The 18,966-nt window shown below is 35.3% G+C and overlaps 1 protein-coding gene across 3 annotated transcripts in view; it reads left to right on the forward strand.

Annotated features, from left to right (window-relative positions):
- The window catches only part of WDR7 (WD repeat domain 7), a 400,989-nt gene that overhangs the window by 106,566 nt on the left and 275,457 nt on the right, over window positions 1-18,966 (forward strand). For all 3 annotated transcript variants that reach the window (XM_030925915.1, XM_030925916.1, XM_030925918.1), the window contains exons 15-16: window positions 7,115-7,884; window positions 9,710-9,798. In XM_030925915.1, the coding sequence (XP_030781775.1) occupies window positions 7,115-7,884; window positions 9,710-9,798 (859 nt within the window). The remainder of the gene's footprint in view (window positions 1-7,114; window positions 7,885-9,709; window positions 9,799-18,966) is intronic.

Consider the following 18,966-nt stretch of genomic DNA (forward strand, 5'->3'; position numbering starts at 1 on the left):
CCATTGTTTTACGTTTCTCTTTGTCATAGGATGAAACGAAATACACTGAGAGTATCATTATAATATTGGTTTTAGAAAACACAGCTTTCAGGTGTTTCACCAGACATGATTTAACCCTAGAATATATTAAAATATTGAATGATAAACATTATAAATATATAATAATGATAAACAAGGATTCATCAACATTTTTTCCTCTGCAGATTCTAAGTTATTGCTTTTTTGTTGCTGGAGGCTACTGCATATGGGTGTGTGTGTGTGTGTGTGTGTGTGTGTGTGTGTGTGTGTGTGATTATGTGCTGAAAAATATCCATGCTTGAATGCAGATTAATCTCATGAATCATAGTTCTGTTGTTTTCCTTGGGTTTTCACTCGAGAGACAATTTTACCTGTTACTCTTAACCTATAATTGCCACAGATTCACTTTCAGCAATGAGGAAGCAATCGAATAATTTTTGTCTGTGGTTTTATTTCTGTAATATTTTAAGTCAGATTCCTTATTTAAAATCTGAAATGGTTAGCTCTGTATTTAAAGTTACAATCGACTTGGTTTTTACACTGAAAATGTCAAATATGTCTGTCTTACTACCCTTCTAAGTAAGTGTGTGTAGATGGATGTATTTTGCATTTATCGTTGAGTTTTACTAGCAAATTTGAGATCTTTTCATTTGTATGTACCTTATAATTTAGCTTTCCGTGTTGGCTTTCTTCTAAGAACAGAGGCTTTATTTTCTCCCAAGCATCTTGCGCATAAAAGGCACTTCACAAATATTTGTTAAACGGAATTTAATCTTCTTCCATGATAATGTAAAGGTGAGTTTGTGAGCACACATTTCAAACGTTCTTAATAAAGGTAGCAGCGGAAGCATACTAAGCTTCCTGCTAGAGAATTTTCTGGATCCGATAGCCTGTGTTTGAAATTTTTGAGAGTATAATAAGCTCATTTGAATGAATTAGTGTGCTCTAGACATAAATATCTTATGATTAAGCCCAGAGACTTATGAGTTTGTTAGATGTTTATATTTCCCATAGATAAACTTAGTGTACTATATTACAATATTAGACATGTTGGTGATTAATTCTGCCATCTCCATGCATTTAGCCAAAATATCCTCACAACTTTGCTGCATACCTATATTTTGTTGTAACAAGACTTTGTTGGGTTAGTTAAATCTATTGTCAGGTATTGCAAATTATGCAGGACTTGGTGATATCAGAAATTTTATAGTTTATCTGTAGGACTTCAAGGTTAGTCATTTTCTCTTCTTTTCTTTTGTCTCCTCCTGTTATCTTCTCAGCTGTTTTTGTCCCCGTTTTTTCTTTCTTTCTTTCCTTTCTTTTTCTTTGCTTTTCTTTCTTTCTTTCTTTCCTTCTTTCTTTCTTTCTTTCTTTCTTTCTTTCTTTCTTTCTTTCTTTCTTTCTTTCTTTCTTTCTTTCTTTCTTTCTTTCTTTCTTTCTTTCTTTCTTTCTTTCTTTCGTCTTTCAACTCTTTCTTTTTCTGTCGATTGCTGTTAGGTATAGTTTTTGCTACAATGACACAATCAGTGCTCTAAGAAGTTCCGATAAGAGGAATCACACACAGTTGTATACAGATATCATTGTCCCAGACACTAGATGACGTTTCAGGTGTCCATGCACGTGGGCTGTCTGCTGGCACACCTCCCAGGAAGGGACAGAAACATTCGCAGATCTGCAGGTGCGGAAAGCAGGCATGTGGGGTTGACATCAGGTGCAAGAGCTTCAAGGGCTGTCTTGAGGCTACCACTCTAGCCTCCTTTTTTCTTCAAGTCACTTGTGCTGCTTCAATAATTTCTTTACCAAGCATGTTTGACTTTATATTCTTTGGTAGCAACGGTCTTTATCTTTATCCTGAAAGAATTTTGCAGGTCTTTCCCAGAGAGGCAGCATCTGCCAAAGCACTGTGGTGGGCTCTTTTACCTAATGTTGTTACTACCTATTCCTTCATACCCAGTGTCGGGTCTGTCTACCTAATATTGATATATGATGATATTTTATCTTCTGCGTGACATAACCAGCCCTAATACCCAGTCTGGTGCCTAGGCCATAACAACAGCTTTGTATGTGGCAGCTATCATTAATAATAATTTTCCATATCAATATTATTTTAGATAAAATATTTATGTAATTTTATGTAGTATTCACTCAAACTACTGTTGGTAGGTAAAAAGCAGTAAGCATAGTGTCTGACATTATCCATTCAGTGTCTGAAAAAGAAAAGATAAAGCACAGTGCTATGAGAAATAAAAGGGTAATGTATATGTTCTTCAACCTGTCCTGTTTTCTACATGCTCAGTGCTATTGCATGCTTTTATCTTCCCTCATTTGGATGGTTTCAGTTGCCTTCCATTTCACATTCATTACTGATTTTGCTCCCTTTAGCCAACATTGCTGGTAGATAAATGTTTATACAATTAAGTTTGATCATGTTACTCCCCTCATTAAAACTTTTAGACAACAGTTCTCAAACTTTACTGCATAAAGTAATCTGGGGTGCTCATTAGATTCTGACGCATTCCTAAAGATACTGGTTCGGGTCTGATATCAGGCCCAGGAAGCTGTATTTAACAAGCACTCCTGATGATTCTGAGAAAAATACTACTTTAGTGGCTCCCGAGCCTGCAGGATAAAGCCATGCCTTGCATTCTTCGTCTTGGACACTTGTGGTTTCAGCAGTATCCACTGTGTGATGCTTCTGCCTTTGTCCTGTTTCACATCTGGCCATTGTTCTGCCAGGAGTGCACCTTCATTGCTCATTACATCTTCCGTGAGGGTTTCCTGGTCACCCGGGGTGGAGTTGGTACTTTCTCCATTGGGTCCCCTTCTTGTGCCTTGCCATCTCTCTTTACGGCACCATTCATCCAACATTATAATAACTTATGTACATGTCATCATCTGTTTTGAGTTCCATGACTAGAAAAACCATTTCTGACTCATCTTGGTACCCTCAGTACCCTGCACAAACACAAGACATAATAGGTGTTACGCAGTTGGGAGAATGAATGAATTAAATATACGAGAATGAGATTCGGAAAGTCTTGATTGTTTTCTGCATTTGTAACTTTATATTTATGATTGTGTAGTGTAAATTTATCACATTGTTTATGTATTTTAGGATGCTTAACTGTAGTATAGAAATGTTTAGAGCAGAAGTTTACCCACAGGAAATAGTGATAGATCTGCTTGGAAAATTTGTAAGTGATTTTCAGAAGAGAAGCCACTTGAAATACTTCTTGCAGGATGAGTAGAAGTATGTATGACTTGAGTATCAGAAGAGAGATTCAGGAGGGAGCATGATTCTGGCATAAGCATATGCAGAAATACAAATGTCTGAAACTACTTGGTCTTGGAAAGTACAAGTGGTTTGATTTGGTGGAAGTTATAGGGATTGTGGTGAGAGATGAACTTGGAAGGGTAAGCAGCAGTATATCTTGGAGGATGTTTTGTGCTTTGCAGGTAAGCCTGGATTTTATCCTTGGGTTCAACAGAATGTTGAAGTCTCTTAAGCTCGAAAGAAACATGGTCAGATGGGAGGAAATTAAGACAGAAGAGAGACCAATTAAAGGGATTTGTGGTAATTTTATGACAGAAGAGCTGATTGGCAATTTAAAATAATTTTCCTAAAAAAATTTTAAGGCTAGTCAAGTGAAGCAGTGGGAGTGGAGAAGGAACAAAGAAATCTGTAACTGGTTGTGACCAATTAGTTCTAAACACCACTGCACTTGGACCAGCCAATTTTATACAATTTTCGTAATAGTCTTTGTTCATTCTGTTAGGTACTGTAATAGGTTTAGACTATACAAGGTGAGTAAGACATGATTGGTCCCTGATTTTGAAATGTTCCTGTAGAGTATAGGAAAATGTAAATATCTAGGAACAACAAATTATATAAATGTGGCAAAGACATACAAATATGTGATACACAGTAGACATAAAATGTTGTGGGAGTTGAATTCAATAACCTCCTTGGCAGAATTAGTCTCTTTCTCCCACCCCCCACCAATTTACTGGGGGCAATTGACAAATTGTCAATTGTGTATATCCTAGGTGTACAGTGTGATGATTTGATATACATATACTTGTGGAATACTAGGGCTTCCATGGAAGAGAAGGGATTGGAGTGAAGGAAGAGCATTTTGGGAAGGGGAATAAGTAAAAGGATTTATATGTGAGGGGCCATAGTTTTGGTACTAGGGCCTATTTGTTAAAGCTCGGAAGGTATATTTGGTGTCAAACTGTAATGGACTTTGAAAATTGTGCTAAAGGAGTTCACATTTTATTCTAGAGCTTTATTTTCTAATTATTAAAATAATATACATTGATTATATGATTATATACAATCTAAGAAATATGTAGAAATACAAACAAAATGTTCTATGATTCCATCACAAGATTGTAGTTACTATTAATATTTTCACACATTTCTTTCCAATCACATATATATGTGTGTGTGTGTGTATATATACACACATATATACACACACACACTTTGTATATATATATATACACACACATACTTTGGTCCAGAAAAGTGCAAGTGGTTTGATTTGGTGGAAGTTATAGGGATTGTGGTGAGAGATGAAATTGGAAGGGTAAGCAGCAGTATATCTTGGAGAATGTTTTGTGCTGTGTGTGTGTGTGTGTGTGTATATATATATACGTGTATATATACACACAAATGTATATACATATATACAGATTTTAAGTGAGATGAAACTATACACACATCCACATGTACACACACACACACCAGTTATGGTTCCAATTTCATGTATTTAATGCTGAAGTATATATATACACACATACACATATATATAAGCATGGCAAGAAAGACTGCTTATATGGGGGTGTGTGTGTGTGTCTGTGTGTATATATACACATCTGTATATATGTATATATATACACCCATATATATACACACATGTATATACACACACACACACACACATAAGCAGTCTTTCTTGCCATGCTTATATATATGTGTGTGTGTGTATATATATACTTCAGCTTTAAATACTTGAAATTGGAACCATAACGTGTGTGTGTGTGTGTGTGTGCACATGTGGGTGTGTGTATAGTTTCACTTAAAATTGGAACATGGGTATTTTCCTACATGGTTAGATGTACACATAAAATGTGATTTATAAATACTGCAATATTTATTATATGGCTGTGCATAAATTATTTACTGGTTTCCTTATTGTAGATATTTAGGTGGTTTCCAATTTAAAATATTGGCTACGGTTTCACTGAACATCTTTGAACATAAATCCTTGTCTGTATTTCTGACTATTTAAGATAGGATCCTGGAAATAAATGTATTGGATCAAACAATATCAATCAGAAAGGCTCATGAGGTATTTTGCCAAATTACTCTTTTAAAACTATTTAAATTCATGCCTGCAGTGTATGAGTTTGACTTTCTCTATACTGTTTTTACTGTCTACTGTTTGCTAATAAGTTCATAAGATAAAACATTTATCTTGTGGTCATTTTAACTGTTATTTCCTTGACAACCAATTTGAGCAGGTTTTCCCTATATTCACCCTTTATTTTCACCCTTTAGTTTCTTTTACTGTCTTTGTTCTTCATAGTTTTTTTCTTTTTTCTTTTTTTTTTTCTTTTGGCAATAGTATTCTTATTGCTTTTAAGAAATGTTTGTATTTATTACAACTCTTCATTAGTCCTATTTCTGGAATATTTTGTTCCTATTTTTTAGTTGTCATTTAACATGTTTTTTATCATAGTGAACTTTTAAGTATGTTTAGAAAGTCCACTCTCATCTCAAGATCAGATAGATATTCACTTATGTTTTGTTTAGTTTTTAAGAATTTTTGTATTGTCTATTTTTCTTAATAATTCATGATAATGGAAATTTTTTGGTAGAGTGACATGATTAGATTTTTGCCTCGGAAGGAAGTCTGTGGCTCTTTGGAGGTCACATGTGTTGGAGTAAGAGACCAGGGACAGTGAAACCTGTCTTGAGGAGCAAAGATAAGGGTCTGAATTTCTGTCGTGACAGTGGGATAGGAAGAAAACGGAATGATTTCCAACTGATGAGTCAGGAGGCCCAGCAGGTTTAGTGAGGGGTGGCGATGAGAACGTTAAAAAGCAAGGTAGGTACTGTGGGATCTCCCAATACAAACCATTGGGGATAAAGGATTGAAACTCCTTTAGGAGACTGGTCTGGCTGATGATGGGAAATTAGAAAGCCATCTACATATAGGTGATAGTTCCCATGTGGGAGGATGAATGAGTTATCAGGGCAGCTGCCTGAGAGGGAGAGATTGACAGAGGTAGAAGACTTACCAGGAGGTATTCTCCAGTTAAGTCTTTATTACTCTCCAGGATGCTGTGGAGGCGGCTTTTTATTCTTTCTTTTAGTTCTTTCTCTGTCTCTGTCTCTTTTTCTTTCTGTCTCAGCAAAAAATAACAATGTCATATACTGCAAAGACATTAAGGAAGAGAGGGACTGAAGAATTTTCATTGGATTAGTCTACTACTTTAAGTAAATTTTGCTAAAAGGGACATAAATTTGGCTAGAAGAGGAGAGAAATAGAAAAGGGAGCATGGTCAAAAGATAGCATTTTTTAAAGGATCTAAGTAAACTCTAATATGTTCTTTATTCAGGAAATGGAATCTTTGAATAGGGAGATTGAAGGTAAAATGGAAAAAGGAGGGATATGATGGTTGTAGCAACTTAAAGAATCAGGAGCCATGATAAACGGATTATTCCATCAGGTGGAACAGTAGTTTGTTCTCAGAGACAGGATTTGCTCGCAAATTATTGAAACAAATTTTAATCTGTACTATGAGGAAAGAGACTCCCTGCTTCAATAATAAACTGTTATTTTCTTGGTTTTTAAACTAATTGGCAATTTTATGATTGTTTCAGCATGAAGTTCTTCTAATTGTGTAAGCTGATATGTTACGTGCTGTTGATTGGCAAAGTTAGTATGTTACTATTCATGATACAGGTTCCTAGAAGGACAGCTTAATAATCATGTTAATTCCTCTGATTATTTATTGCTTATTAATTAATGTATGAAATTAAGCACTTTTAATTATAATTATCTTTTAAAAATATTTATTACAGGGAAATTTACCTAAATATTCTCATAACTCCCTGATGGTTCAAGCAATAAAGACAAACCTAACAGACCCGGACATACATGTGCTATTCTTTGATGTGGAAGCGTTGATTATTCAACTCCTGACTGAAGAAGCCTCTAGGCCGAATACTGCGCTTATTTCCCCAGAGAATTTGCAAAAAGCATCTGGCAGTTCAGACAAAGGGGGCTCTTTTTTAACTGGAAAACGGGCAGCAGTTCTCTTCCAACAAGTGAAAGAAACGATCAAAGAGAACATCAAGGAACACCTCCTTGATGATGAAGAGGAGGATGAGGAGATAATGAGGCAGAGAAGGGAAGAAAGTGATCCTGAATATCGGTCCAGCAAATCAAAGCCATTGACCCTATTAGAATATAATTTAACTATGGACACTGCAAAGCTGTTTATGTCCTGCCTTCACGCCTGGGGTTTGAATGAAGTACTGGATGAAGTTTGCCTGGATCGCCTTGGAATGCTGAAACCCCACTGCACAGTATCGTTTGGTCTCTTGTCAAGAGGAGGCCATATGTCACTGATGCTGCCGGGTTATAATCAGCCTGCTTGTAAACTGTCACACGGGAAATCAGAAGTGGGAAGGAAGCTGCCAGCGACTGAGGGAGTAGGAAAGGGAACTTACGGAGTGTCCCGTGCTGTCACCACACAGCATCTCCTGTCTATCATTTCTTTGGCAAATACTTTAATGAGTATGACCAATGCAACTTTTATTGGTGATCATATGAAGAAGGGTCCTACCAGGTGTGACCATGATAGTTTGATTTTATTAAGTTTCAAAAAAAGAAACCTGTTTTATTTTTTCATTGTTGATTACTCTTTTTTGGCTCTACACAATTTTATTACATTAGTGTCATCTCAGTTTTTTCCTTTTTACATTTTAAAACACCAGTTTCAAAATGCCTGGTTAAAACATAATAAAATTATACTATTTTATGTATATGTTGGCATACTTAGATGTTATTTTTTAAAAATTTGGATTGAGGGAGGTAGTCATATAGACTAGCTCTCGTAAATATAATTATGAAATTGTATATGTACTTGAAGTTTGCCCTAATATTCAATTCAAAATATATATTTGAGGCTGGGCATGGTGGCTCACACTTGTAATCACAGCACTTTGGGAGGCTAAGGCAGGAGGATCACTTGAAGCCAGTAGTTTGAGACCAGCCTGAGCAACATAGTGAGACCCTGCCTCTACAAAAATAAAAATAAAAAAAATTAGCTGGGCATGGTGGTTACATGTATGTAGTCCCAGCTACTTGGGGGGCTGAGGTGAGAGGGTTGCTTGAGCCTGGAAGTTCATGGCTGCAGTGAGCCATGATGGTGCCACTGTACTCCAACCGAAGCAACAGAGTAAGACTCTGTCTCCAAAAAGAAAAAATAAAAATAAAAATTGTGTATTTGGTTAAATGCTTCTTCCCATTGTAACTTTTATGTAATGATTGGCATGTGTTCAGAGATTTGGCTTCAGAATTTTGTGAGAAGTATAGTCAGAATTTTTCAATAGAGAAAGAAAACTTTTTAACATGCAGAATACTATTTTAATATTTCTAGAATACTTAGACTCAATTTGTCTTTTTATGGAGGCAACTTTTTATTATACTCTAGTGAGCATTTACCATATGAAGAATTAAAAACAATTCTAACAAATACTTATATAGCACTTACTCTGTGTCGGTCTGTGTTGTAAGTACTTTACAAAAACTAACTTGTTAGTGCCCTTAACCCTATAAGGTAAGTACTTTTATTATCCCTTTATTACAGATAACAAAACTGAGACACAGAGAGATGATGTAATGTGCCTAAAGTAACATAGCTAGTAAGTGGTAGTGTCAGAATTCACAACTGAGACAGTATGCCTCTACGGTCCAAGATTTCTTAATGCCTAAAGACTGTTTTCAGGTTTTTGGGCTGAATGCTTTTAATCTATCTTTCTGTGAATTCACTTGGACTAGTGCTGTGGAGTAGGCTGAAATATCAGCATCTGAATATTAAAGAACAAAGGGTTAAGTACAATGTTAGAAAATATTTCTTTTTTTTTTTTTTCTGTCGCCCGGGCTGGAGTGCAGTGGCCGGATCTCAGCTCGCTGCAAGCTCCGCCTCCCGGGTTTACGCCATTCTCCTGCCTCAGCCTCCGGAGTAGCTGGGACTACAGGCGTCCGCCACCTCGCCCGGCTAGATTTTTGTATTTTTTAGTAGAGACGGGGTTTCACCGTGTTAGCCAAGATGGTCTCCATCTCCTGACCTCGTGATCCGCCCGTCTCGGCCTCCCAAAGTGCTGGGATTACAGGCTTGAGCCACCGCGCCCGGCCGAAAATATTTCTTAAACTAATATAAAGCACAAATTGTACATGTCAGATTTTTACTTGCTAATCATTTACTCATTTGAAATGGAAAACGTTAATAGGTCCAAACCAAAATAATCTTTCTGGAATGGTAAATTGAAAATGTTCTATATATGTTTGTTTTGTGATTTGTTTAGAAGTAGAAAATTTTTTATTTTAAATAGTTCTGGAAATATGATGGTGTCAAAATATATCTTGTATTTTTTTTCTTCTTTTTTAAGGCCACCTAGACCAAGCACCCCAGACCTTTCTAAGGCAAGGGGTTCCCCTCCAACTTCCAGTAATATTGTGCAAGGACAGATTAAACAAGGTAAAATTAAATCTTACTAAGTAATTGACATGACATTTCAGCTCTAGAAACTGAGGAGGCAGAGCTAATGTATAATCATAATATTTGTTTGTCTTGGATTGTTAAAAGAGAGAAAAGTTGTTATATTCCAGATGTAAATATGGATAATTAAGATGTCAGTTAAGAATAAATCAGATTTATTTAGAAAGTGATAAATGAACATATTTCAAATAATTGTATTATACTGTCTTTGGCCTAATTTTTATATATTAGGGGCACCTTAACTTGACAACAGTAGTGTTTTAAATGTGTGTATCTTGAGTTTAAAAGTTATATGTATTTTAAACTACATTTAGAAATGCTTAAGTTCATAGTTCCACACTATAGCTCATCTCCTGCCGTTTTCCCATAGTTCATGTGTTGTGATTCACAAGTGGAAATCCTTGTTAAACTATTCTTTTTATCTTTTCTTTTTATTTAAGTCATTATATACCTTAACTTTCACCTATACTTTGCTTTTCGTTAGGAGATAGAAGAGAAGAAAGGTTGAGTTTCATTTCCTTTACTAATAATTCCTACATATTCCTGAGTATAATTAATAAATATACTTAGAGGTATCTGTGTATATCTTTTATATTCCTATTAAGACTGACAAATGAGCTAATCAAGAGAGTTGGGGAGTTATGTCTACTTAGAGAACTTTCCTTTAGGCAAAGAGTTAATACTGACTCTTCACAGAATGTGATAGAGAAAAGTAAAGAAGTAAGCAACAGATGGGTTCATGTAGGTTCTGCTTATAAATGGTGGCATACTGGCATTTTTCTCCCCAGTACTTTTTTTTAAGTTTGAAAGAGTCAAACAGTAGTTTACAAGGTTTGTTAAACAGTAGACCCCCAACTTTATATCTGTAGTTGTCCCCTTCCACAGGACAAGTACTTTTATCTGTCTTAGCTGATTATTTGAGACTTACTTTAACATCCTTAAATGGTGTGCTTGATTTTCAGCATTAGGCACTGTCAGGTGGTTCTCATTATGGAAGATAAACTCCCACACTTTCTATACCATTCCTATCCATCATTTCCAACCCCACATGGTCACCCTTCTCATTTCCCTGACCCTAGGCACATCACCATGCCTGACTAATTTTTTCTATTTTTGGTAGAGATGGGGTTTTGCCATTCTGCCCAGGCTGGTCTTGAACTCCTGAGCTCAAGCAGTTCACCCACTTTGGCCTCCCAAAGTGCTGGAATTACAGGCGTGAGCCGTTGCATCTGGCCAATTAAATTTCTTTGTAGATGATAGTATGTTTCTGGGCTGTTTGATTCCATTGATTGATTTGTCTAGCCTTGTGTCTTAATTACTGTTGCTCTGTAATGAGACTTGATATTCAGTAGATGAAATCTTACCACCTTCTTCTTTTTAAAGTGTGTCTTGGCTATTTTTGTCCCTTTGAATTGCAATATAAATTTTAGAATCAGTTTCTCAATTGCCACAGAAACCTGTTGTGATTTTAATTGCAGTTATATTGAATTTAGATAAGTTTGGAGATAATTAATATCTTTATGGGATTCACTCATTATGCATCAACTTGATATGTCTCTACATTTATTTAGGTGTTCTTTATCTATCATAACTATAGTTTTATGTGTACAGGTTTTATATATATTTTTAGATATATAACATTTATATATCTAAATATTGGATTCGGATATTGGATTTAAAAAATTTTCTTTCTTAACTGGTAATGTTTAACTATTTTTCATTTCTGTGCCCTAGTATTGAAATGCAGTTGATTTTTGTATACTAATATTGTATCAAGCAATCTTGCTCAATTCACCTATTAATTAAAATAATTTATCTGGGGATTCCTTTGAATGTCAGGGTAATCATATGAGATAACCTTTTCTATTCCCAGTCTTAAAGGGAAAACTTTTAAACCTTTCATAATTATGATATTTCCTGTGTGCTTTTATAGATGTTAAGAAACTAGTTACCTTTTATTCCTTCTTTGCTAATGTTTATCATCAGTGTATTTGGATTTTATCATACCTTTTCTTTTTTTTTTTTTTTTTTTTTGAGATGGAGTCTCGCTCTGTCGCCCAGGCTGGAGTGCAGTGGCCTGATCTCAGCTCACTGCAAGCTCCGCCTCCCGGGTTCCCGCCATTCTCCTGCCTCAGCCTCCCGAGTAGCTGGGACTACAGGCGCCCGCCACCTCGCCCGGCTATTTTTTTTTGTATTTTTTAGTAGAGACGGGGTTTCACCGTGTTAGCCAGGATGGTCTCGATCTCCTGACCTCGTGATCCGCCCATCTCAGCCTCCCAAAGTGCTGGGATTACAGACTTGAGCCACCGCGCCCGGCCTTATCATACCTTTTCTACATTGATTGAGATGATTGTGTAACTTTTAATTTTCCTGTATTAATGTGGCAAATTTAGAACATAAATACAATATTGCATCCTAGAATAAAACCAATTTTGTTGTGATGTATTATTGTCTTATAAATTATTGTATTTGATTTATTTTATTTTTTTTTATTTAGGAAAACTTTTTTTTCTGATGTTAGAAGCTTTCAGATTATTTAGGTTACAAAAACTTGAGTTGTGGAATGTTTTCTTTTTTTTCTATTTTCATGAAGAGTTTGTATAAGATTGGCAACGTTTCCTAGAGTTTTCTTTGTAGGCAGTTTTTCATTCTGGGTTCAACTTATCTCATTGTTTGACTTTTCAGATTTTGTTTCTTTGGTGTCAGTTTTGTTAAGTAGTACATATTTAGGAGTTTCTCTGATTCTAAATTTTCAAATATATTGACATTTGAGATTATAATATTGTCTTTTAATCTTTCTGGTGTCTGTGGTATGTCCTTATTTTTATTCCAGATTTTAATAATTTATGTCTTCTCTCTTTTTGCTTCATCCGTCTTACCAGGGGGTTATCAATCTTATTAGTCATTTTAATGAACTCAATTTGACTTTATCTTTTCTAGTGCATATTTTTCCCCACTTCCTTAAATTCTGCTCTTTATTTACATCTTCCTCCATTTTTTTGGATTCAATGTGCTAGGTTTTTTTTTTTTTTTACTTCTTAAGATAGATGGCTATGTACTTATTTTCAGCCCTTCTTTCTTTTGTGTGTGTGCCAAAAATCGTATCACCTGTGAATAAAGATAATTTTACTTCTTTTCAATTAGTATGCATTTTATTTTATTTTTCTTACCTTATTACACATGTTAGGACTTCCAGAATGATGTTGAATTGAAAAAGGTAGAGCAGACATTCTTGCCTCATTCCCGATCTGAGGGATAAAGCATTGAGTCTTTCACTGCTGAGTATAATGTTAGCTGTGAGTTTTTCTTCGATGTTCTTTTTTTTTTTTTTTTTTTTTTGAGATGGAGTCTCGCTGTGTTGCCCAGGTTGGAGTACAGTGGCGCGATCTCGGCTCACTGCAAGCTCCACCTCCCAGGTTCACACCATTCTCCTGCCTCAGCCTCCCGAGTAGTTGGGCCTATGGGCGCCCGCCATCACGCCCGGCTAATTTTTTGTAATTTTAGTAGATTTGGGGTTTTAACGTGTTAGCCAGGATGGTCTCCATCTCCTGACCTCGTGATCCTGCCGCCTTGGCCTCCCAAAGTGCTGGGATTACAGGCGTGAGCCACCGCACCAGGCCTTCTTTGATGTTTTTTATCAGGTTGAAAAAGTTCCGTTCTATTCTTACTTTGTTGAGATTTTTAAAATTATGAATAGATGTTAGATTTTATTCAGATGATTTTTGTGCATCTATTGAAATGATTATTTGATTTTTGTCTTTTCTTAATAAGACAAAATATATTGACTTTTGAGTTTTAAAACAGCCTTGCAATATAGACCACATTTTGAATTACCAGTTTTATAGTTTGTTAGGTACAATTTGCTAAAATTTTGTTAAGGGTGTTCATGTGTATGTTCTTGAGGAAGTTTGGTCTTCAGTTTTCAATTCCATTAATAATGCCTTTGTCCAGTTTTGCTGATAGGATAATGCTGGCCTCACAGAATGGATTCGGAGGTAGCCCCTTTCCCTGTATTTTCTGGAAGGGTGTGTGTAGATTGTTCATTCTTCCATATTTGGTTGATCTAATTCACTAGTGAAAGCCCAGGAGTTTTCTTTACGGGAAGGTTTTTAACTACAGATTTAAAAGTACTCTAGATATAGGGCCATTCTGCTTGTTTTTAAAAATGTCTACTTGGGTGAACTTTGATCATTTGTGTCAAATTTATCATCAAAAAGTTGTGCGTACTCTTTTATTTTCCTTTTACTATCATATTTGTAGGATTTGAAATTATATTTACTCTTTCATTTCTGTTATTCATAATTTGTGTTTTTTCCTGTTTTCTTGGTCAGTCTGGCTTGTAGCTTAGCAATTTTATGGATCTTTTCAAAGAACCAGCTTTCTATTCATTGATATCTATTATTTTTCTATTTCATTGATTTTTGATTTGATTATTATTCATTTTTTCCATTTTAAATGTGCTCTTGTTTTTTAGTTTCTTAAGGTAAAAGCTGCGATCATTGATTTAAAACCTTTCTCCTTTTCTAATATAGGCATTCAATGCTACAAATTTTCCCCTAAGTATTATTTTAGTGGCATTACACACACTTTGCCATATTGTACCTTTAATTTTCCTTTTGATTTTTTTTCTTTTACCCATGGATAATTTAGTAATGCGTTAATAAAATTTCCAAACACTTGGGGATTTTCCTAAGATCTGTCTGTTACTGGTTTTCGTTTTATGGTCAGATACTGTATTTTGTGTGGTTTGAATCCTTTGGCTTTTTTTTCAATTGATTGTGTTTATTTATGGTCCAATAAAATTGCATACATTTATAGTATACAACATGATGTTTTGATACATGTGTACATTGTGGGATGGCTAAATCAAGCTAATTAACATATCTATGACCTCATATATGTATCATTTTATGTGTGTGTTGAGAACAGTTAAAATTACTCACTTAAAATTACTCCCTCGGCAAGTTTTAAGTATGTAATACATTGTTACTAACTATAGTCACCATGTTGTACAATATGAATCCTTTTGAATTTATTGAGACTTGTTTTGTGGCCCCAAATATAGTCTGTCTTGGTAAATATACTGTGTGTGCTTCAGAAGAATGTATATTCTGCTGTTGTTGGGTGAAATATTTTGTGACTATCAGTCAGGTCAAGTTGCCTGTGTTCAAGTTTAGTGTATACTTGCTGATTTTTCTGCCTGCTTGCCTTTATCAATTAAATAAGGATATTGAATCTGCAGCTATAATTATGGGTTTGTTTATTCCTTCTTACATTTGTATCCCAATTTTTGCTTCATGTATTTTGAAGCTCTGTTATTAGGTGCATAAACCTTTGGAATTTTTATTTCTTCTTGATTATTTGACTCTCATCATTATGAAATGACCTTCTTTATCCTTGGTAATATCCTTTGCTCTGAAATTTACTTTGTTTATAATAATAGAGTAATTTCAGCATTTTTGGCTACTGTTATCATAGTATAACATTTTATCATCCTTTTAATTTTTACCTATTTGGCTCTTTAAGATGTGTTTCTTGTGGGCAGCATATAATGGGTCTTATTTTTTAATCCAGTCTGACCTACTTTTTACTTGAGATGCATAAGCCATTTACATTTAATGTGATTGTTGATATGGTTAGGTTTGAATCTGTTATTCTGCTACCTTATTTTTCTCTTTGTTGCGTTTATTTTTTGTTCTTTTTCTTTTTCTGCTGTCTTTTAGACTAATAAAATTTTGTATGATTCCATTTTATCTCCTTTATGGTTTATAAGCTAATTTTTAATTTTATTATTTTAGTAGTTTTTTAGAGTCTGTAGTCTGTGTCTCAGTTATCACAGTGTACATTCAAGTGGTATTATACTATTTAACATTTAATATAAATGTTAAACCTTATTGTATTAGCATTTGTCATCTACTGGTCTTTATGCTACTGTTGTCCTGTATTTTACTTTTATATATGTTATAAACCTCACAAATTATTCTTATGATTTGTGTTTAATAGTAATTATATTTTAAAGAGACTGAAATAGGGAAAAATACATATTTATCCATGTAGTTACCTTTTTTGGTATTCTACATTCCTTTGTGTAGGATTTTTATCTGGTATAATTCTTCTTCTAACAAGAGGACTTACTTTAAGCTTACTTTAAGCTTTCTTTGTATGTGTGTATGTATCTATTTATTTATTTAACTTTAAGTTCTGGGATCCATGTGCTGAACATGCAGGCTTGCTACATGGGTACACATGTGCCATGTTGTTTTGCTGCACCTATCAACCCGTCATCTAGGTTTTAAGCCCCACATGCTAAGCTTTCTTTTAGTGAGGATCTGCTCTTCAAATTTTTGTACATTTGAAAACATCTTTGTTTGTCTATGTTTTTGAAAGCTTCTTTTTTTTTTTTCTGGTATAGAATTCTAGGTTGACTTTTTATATCTTTTAATACTTTGAAGATGATATTCTGTTGTCTTCTTGTTTGCATTAGTTCTTTTTTTTATTATTATTATACTTTAAGTTCTAGGGTACATGTACATAACGTGCAGGTTTGTTACATATGTATACTTGTGCCATGTTGGTGTGCTGCACCCATCAACTCATCAGCACCCATCAACTCGTCGTTTACATCAGGTATAACTCCCAATGCAATCCCTCCCCCCTCCCCCCTCCCCGTGATAGGCCCTGGTGTGTAATGTTCCCCTTCCCGAGTCCAAGTGATCTCATTGTTCAGTTCCCACCTATGAGTGAGAACATGCGGTGTTTGGTTTTCTGTTCTTGCGATAGTTTGCTGAGAATGATGGTTTCCAGCTGCATCCATGTCCCTACAAAGGACTCAAACTCATCCTTTTTTATGGCTGCATAGTATTCCATGGTGTATATGTGCCACATTTTCTTAATCTAACAAGATCTGATGGCATTCTTTGTTCCTCTAACTGTAACATTACTAATCTTGGTGCTTTTAAGATTTTCTATTTATCACTGGTTTCGAGCAGTTTGATTATGTGATTCTTCAGTGTAGTGTTCTTCATGTTTCTTGTGGTTGGGGTTCATGGAGTTTATTAATTTTGAAAAATTTTCAATAATTATTTCTTCAAATATTCATTCTGCCCTTTCCTCTCTCCTGTCTCTAAGGGACTCAAATTACATGTACATTAGGCTGATTGAAGTTGTTTGACCTATCACAGTGCTTTTTTATTTCTGGATTATTTGTCCTCTCTGTGTTTTGATTGAGATAGTTTCTATTGCAACATCTTCAAGTTTATTAGTCTTTTCTCAGCAATGTGTAATATGCCATTGGTCCCATCCAGCGCACTTTAAAAATTTATTTATTTATTTTTTATAGAGACAGTGTCTTGCTATGTTGCCTACGTTGGTCTTGAACCCCCAGGCTCCAGCAACTTTCCCTGTCTTGGCCCCTCAAAGTGCTGGGATTGCAGGCATGAGTGACCATGCCCGGCTGTCATCCAATGCACTTTAAATCTCAGACATTGTGATATGTGTCCACAGAATTTTGATTTGGATCTTAAAATTTTTGTTTTCCTTGTCTCTACCTAACTGCTTTGAATACATGAATTGCAGTTATAATAAATGTTTTAGCACCCTTCACTGATAATTTTGATAGCTCTGTCAGTTCTGGGTTGGTTTAAATTAATTCTTCTCCTCCTTGTGGACTGTGCTTTCCTGCGTCCTTGCATGTTTGATAATCTTAGATTAGATGGAAGATGTTTGAATTTTGCCTGTTTGGGTACTGGGCACTTTTGTGTTCTTAAAAATCTTGAGCTGTGTTATGGGATGCAGTTATGTCATGTGGAAACAGTTTCCTTTTCTTTCCTGGTCTTGCTTTTATGACTTGTTAGGTGGATTTGGAGCAGTGTTCTAAGATGAATTACTCCCCATTACTGAGGCCAGACCTTCCAGAATATTCAATGTCCTGTGAATTATGAGGTTTTCCATTTAGGCTGTTGGGAGCAGGCACTGTTTCTGGTCCTTTAGATGTTTTCCCCCCACCTTGAGTAGTTTCTTTAGAGACATGTACTGATTGGTATTCTGCTGAATACTTGAGGGAGATCCTCTGAAGAACTTTGATCTTTGCAGCTCCCTTCTCTCTGTCCATTGAATTCTAGCTGGCCTGATTTCCTGAGACTCTCAGCTTCGTCTCCTGAACTCAGGGAAACTGCTGGGCTGCTCACTTTGTTCTCCACGTAGCTTCACCTAGGAACTCTCTTAAGCCAATAAGCTGGGGTAATCATAGGGTCCTAGGGCTCACGTTGCTTGTCTCCCATCTCTCAGTCCTTCATTGCATGATGCCCAGTGGCTTGAAAACCATTGTTTTATACATTTCATCTTTTTGTTTGTCTGTTTTTGGTTGTTTTGGGCTGGATTGCAAATCTGTTTCTTGTTACTCCATCTTGGCCAGAAGTGGAAGTTCCTTTCCCTTTATTTAAAGATGTTCCAAATATCTATTTTTTTTGAAAGTAAAAATTATTTGTATATATGGAGTTGTGATATTTTTAGAGTGTTATTACTGGTGAAAATGGAAACAGGCTCATATTGGCAAGGGACTTGTTTAACGTATTCTTAGTAATAGTAGTATGATTAGGACACAGCCAGCGCTTTTAGACTCTAGATCCTGTGCTTTTTCTGCAATAGTATATGTTTTATTTTTCCAAATTCACTGGAAATATTTTACAGGATATACTCAGCAAATCAGTGGCAGGACGATTCATTTAAGTTTGACTTCTGTTAGAGATATTAATTGTTATCCTCCTCATCATCTTCATTATGGTTCTTAGCAGTTGGTGATTCTTCTTGAATTACATTTTTCCTTCTCTGTAATCATAGTAGATAGAAACATTCTCATATAATTTGTGACATTGTCATGATGCATTATATATTCACCACCATGAGAGGTGTTAGATTTGCTCACCTGGTCAAGTCTGAAGATTTTAAAGTTGGAACACTTTAATATTGCTTCTCTCAGAAAAGCATTGAGTTTTGAGAGCAGTGAGGAAGGTTTTGAAAATTGGGTCTTTTTTAAAAAAAGCATTTATTTAAGGCAATAGAATCAGGAATTTTCATTTGGAAAGCACATACGCTTTTCTTCTAAAGTAAATGAAGGCCAGCAGTTCCTACTGAGAGAGAGCTACATAG

The sequence above is a fragment of the Rhinopithecus roxellana genome, chromosome 21 (assembly GCF_007565055.1).
Source record: "Rhinopithecus roxellana isolate Shanxi Qingling chromosome 21, ASM756505v1, whole genome shotgun sequence".
NCBI classification, from domain to species: Eukaryota; Metazoa; Chordata; class Mammalia; order Primates; family Cercopithecidae; genus Rhinopithecus; species Rhinopithecus roxellana.